Source organism: Mytilus edulis, chromosome 13 (genome assembly GCF_963676685.1).
Source record: "Mytilus edulis chromosome 13, xbMytEdul2.2, whole genome shotgun sequence".
In the NCBI taxonomy this organism is placed as follows: Eukaryota; Metazoa; Mollusca; class Bivalvia; order Mytilida; family Mytilidae; genus Mytilus; species Mytilus edulis.
The window spans coordinates 23,134,962-23,139,679 of record NC_092356.1 but is presented as its reverse complement, the minus strand read 5'-3'; the positions used below and the strand labels follow the sequence as shown (position 1 = coordinate 23,139,679).

At 32.3% G+C, this 4,718-nt stretch overlaps 1 protein-coding gene across 1 annotated transcript; it reads right to left on the bottom strand.

Moving 5' to 3' along the window:
- Positions 1-284: 284 nt before the first annotated feature.
- On the bottom strand, positions 285-2,348 carry LOC139501372 (complement C1q tumor necrosis factor-related protein 3-like). Its single transcript, XM_071290410.1, has 2 exons — positions 2,120-2,348; positions 285-868 (listed from the first exon to the last, which is right to left on the bottom strand). Exons 1-2 carry the CDS (start codon positions 2,277-2,279, stop codon positions 438-440), a joined length of 591 nt encoding a protein of 196 aa, XP_071146511.1. The 5' UTR covers positions 2,280-2,348; the 3' UTR covers positions 285-437.
- Positions 2,349-4,718: the final 2,370 nt, after the last annotated feature.

Below are 4,718 nucleotides of genomic sequence, written 5' to 3'. Positions count from 1 at the left end.
TTTCATGTTTGGCTTTATAACATATGTAGACGAAACGCGCGTCTGGCGTTATAAATTATAAAAGTGCAACAGTAATGTCAACGTGTGTGACACTTATGTATTATTACAAACATTTTGAAATAGATTGTACATATCTAATTCAGCTGGGATTTTTTAGGAGTTTAAAAGTGTCTATAGTTCGCATTTAAGATGCTGAAATTTAGTATTAAACATTCTACAATTTCATGTTTAACGTAAATAAATGAACTATTATAATATTTCTCTTTGAATTAAAAAAAATTAAGTTTATTTCAGTATACTAGTACTTGAATCTCTTTATTATTAGTAGCAGCAGTAATATTAGTTACAGTAGTAAAAGTAATGGTTGTAATAGAAGAAGTAATCTATACTAATTTCATTTCACACAATGTGAGTAAAGCAGCAGAAAACCATCAAAACTAATTCAAGAGAACACCAGAGAATGAGTTATACATAGAACGAGCTTTTCCTATCAAAGTGTAACCAACGGAAGATGCTGCAACTGAAGATGTTCGCATCCATACTTGATCACCTCGTTGTAACATAACTGGGAAACTCCTAGACGACTGTGTGTTATAATAGCTTCCCGATCTTAAAACAGCAATTGTGACACCATTGTGGACCATATCTAATAATATATGCTTTCCAACTTGTTTAACAAGCATACTGGCTGATAATAGATAGATTCCTCTTACAGGTGCAGTGAAATGACCATGAAAGCGATTGTAAGCGTCTCCTTTGTTAAGCAAAACTTCGTTATATACCACAGCCTGGTTCGTCCCTAGTTTCGTATCTATCGACAACTCTGCAGTGATTGCAATGATACGTCTTCCGGTACGAAGATAAGGACCTGCATGAAGAAAAACTTGTATAAATGAAATTCAACATGTAATATAATTTAGCATATTATTAAAAGTATTGTCGTCACTTATCAAAACGCAGGCCATATATCCCCCCCCCCGCCTATATTAACTTCTACTAATTTTTGTTTTGTAGAAAAAAATAAAATAAACAAAGAATTTCAATAAATCCTGATACAACATGCTTAGTATTTGCAAACCGATTTTAATTGTAAAGAACAATAAAACAAAAACAAAATACTCATCTTACTCTTCATATATGACTAAGTCAAACTGAGTTCTTCCAAATAAGTATAAACCACAGTTTTCGATTAATTTGTAATGCAATTATTTTGTACGAGATAATCGAACTACGGTTAAGCTCGCATACTCCTCTAAGGAAGCAACGCGAACAATTTTATTCAGTTTTTCAACCCTATTGATCAAATTTGTTTTTCAAAATTTAACACTATAAGGTATGGGGAAAATCTGGATTCAGAATAAATTTTTTTTGGTCATCTGCTTGACCAGAATATTTTTTTCATCAAATTGGGTATCAGAATATTATTGTTTACAGAAAAACCATAACCACCGCCCCCATCTTTTGAAGTTAAATGGTCGTTTGCTAAGGGGCTCCGTGAAATCTAAAGAAATCAGAATTAAACTGGTGACCAATAGAAAATGGTATAAACATATACATCTGATATTGAATGCACACTTACATTTGTATGTACAGGATTGAGTTCAATATCGTAGCAGCTACATAGCTGCTATCAATATCTATGTAGCAGCTAGTCTATAGCTACACATTCAATAGTCAAATCGACGTAGAACTACGTAGCAGCTACGATATTGAACTCAACCCAGGGTTGTGTTCAATATCGTAGCAGCTACATAGTGCTAAGAAGATTTTTACCTATTGAACGTGTAGCTAGCCTAGCTACTAAATATATCTTTAGGCTAGCTACACGTTTGCTAGTCAAAAGTCTACGTACCCCTATAGCTTCAACTATATTGAACGCAACCCTGGTACGATATTAGGGGGTGTTAATCATTGTCTGCTACCGACATTTTATTTAATAATGCAAAAATAATTTTCACAATATATAGGGTATCTGTGTGCATTCCTGTTTGTATGCTAAATGCCCGTCTGGGGCCCTAATTTGGTGAATAAATTTATTCTGTTTTATTCTATTTCAACATATCTTCATTGGCATATCTTTTGTGAAAAAATACAAATCTGTAATAAATAGTCTACATACCAACTTGGCTAAAGAGAAGAGGTTCGTTCCTGCCTTTGATAATGTCTCTACCAAAACAGGGACTATTGCAACAGATAACTACTACCAAAACGGCAAGCACTGTAAACAGGTTCATGCTTAGACTTCGAAAATATCTGGTGAAAATTAAAAATCTAAACATGAAAATGAACAAAAGCCAAGATGTGTGTAATTATATAGAACCGCTATGCAGAAGGATATCCGAACGTTGATAACTATCATCATCTTTATTATATAACACATGGAGGAAAGCAGGAAAACTTGAACGTCCATCCGACATTTGTTTTTTCCGACAATTTTGGCAGAATACAACAAATTTTTCTGCGTGTTTATATAATTACAGTTTTAAATAACATTTATAAGGTTGATGTCTTAACGAAATAATGATACCAAATTTGATTAATATCAAATAAAATCTTAAGAAATGATTGGGTCAATTGACTGTTGATTGCTTAATGTCCAGTGACAAGTATTTCATGCATATATATAGGACAACAACGATACTTAAATTAATGACAATGACGATAATAATTATTTCATGACAAAAGACATTAAATTTGGACAAGCGAAACTGTTGTCTAAAAATCGGTCAAGTTCGGATTTCCCGGACAATAACTGCGAGGATATTTTACGAGCAGCACTTCCTTGTACCGTTACGTACTTTAAAGACTCATAGAAAAAATGAGATTCAAATAAAAATACTAAGAGGAGAATTAAAAAATCAAACGTTTGCAAAACAAATCAATAAACGACATACCAAACAAGATAAAAAAAAAACAGAACAAACATCATGAATTAATTGGAAAATCACCAAACGATACAAAGTCCAAACACAAATTTTTAAAATTAAATAAAAAATTAATAGTTTTTGAAAAAAAAATATCCAAACTTATTAAAAATTGAAAACTTTTTAAAATTTTGAATTGATAAGTGTAACATGGACCAACAAGCCTTAGTTTCGGATTTATTTCTCGGCCACTTTTCTGATACTCTTGAGATTGCCAAACCTGAAATTTTAATTTTCCTTGTTTAAATCTATAATCAATGTTTTGACACCGTCCCCACATTTCTATACTATTAAACAAGAAGACCTCCTTTTGTGTGTCACTTCTCTTCCATCAACACTAAATTGATCATCATGTTCCTGTGTCCTATAAGTACCATGCATATTAATCGCATTTGTCATCCATTATTATGATTATTCAGTTTGGGTTATTTTGGGAGAAAAATGGGAAAAATGCGTCTTCGGACTGACTTTTAAGTCATAAACAAGACTTCAGTTTACAGCTTTAAAACTGTTTTAAAATTTCAGATAATTTGTACTTGGGGCCGGACATTTTTTTTTTCACGGTTTTCTGTATGCTAGAATGAAATTCAAAACAGTGTGGCTGTGGCCTCTGATTGACACATTGAATTCATCCATTGACTGGGACAATTTAGGTGAACGTTTGTATGTAACGACCACTGCTCACTATGTACTTTTTAAAGACACTTAAAATATGGGGTCACCAAAGGTTCTCAACACCTTCATAAAGTAATTCGAAAAACTAATCAGAAATAACACGATGTTTTAATTTATATCAATTATATAAATCAAAACATAAAGGTTATTCTTGATTATTTTTTTGAATTATTTTATAATTAAAGGCGTTAAGAAACCTTTAAAGACCCCACAGTTTAAATGTCTATCGTAGGTACGTCGTGAACAGTGGTCGTTACAGACAAACGTTCATGTAAATTGTCCCAGTCAATGGATGAATTTAATGTGTCAATCAATGGCCACAGCCACACTGTTTTGAATTTCATTCTATGATCATACATATAGTATTAATAAAATGTTTTTGCTATTTACTATCAGTTCCAAGTTTACTATCCAGGGCGGTTGCTGGCGTGTTTGCTGATATATTATATACAGAGTCCCCTTATATATGATATATCAGTGACTGCCGTGTATAGTAGACTAGGAATGATAGTAAATAGCAAATAACCTTTTTTGTATATATGTATGTTCATAGTATATAGCAAAACAGAAAAAAAACAATCACGGACTTTGGAAAAAGGAGAAGGGCTAAAACAAATTTGTACTGTCAACATGGCACCCGCAGGCTAAGACTTTTGATACCTTTTCTGAAATTAGCCAGTCATAGAATATTTTACGAAAATTCATCCTACAACAGTTTACATATTTTCAACTACGCACATAAAGCCCGCGATTGCGCTGGTGTGTACTAGTAAAGTCTAAATTGTCAACCTCAGCGTTGAGAATATACCTTTCCGTAACATGTCTAAAACTTGGAAATAATTGCTTTCAACTGTATGTATGTACGTATTTTATACAGGAAAAAAAAGATAAAACACCATGGTGAATTTTATTTTTATCATGAACAATGTTTGTTTAAAAAGATACAAGGGAAAATCCACAATAAAATGTAAAATGTACACGTCCAAAAATTTACTTACACTTTTTAATGTACGATTCAATCCTCTTGGAGTCTTTACTAAAGGGCAACATGATACAATTGTTATGTTGTATTTTTGGTAAATTCACAACTGCTAAAGTTTTGTTATGTTGAACTTTTGG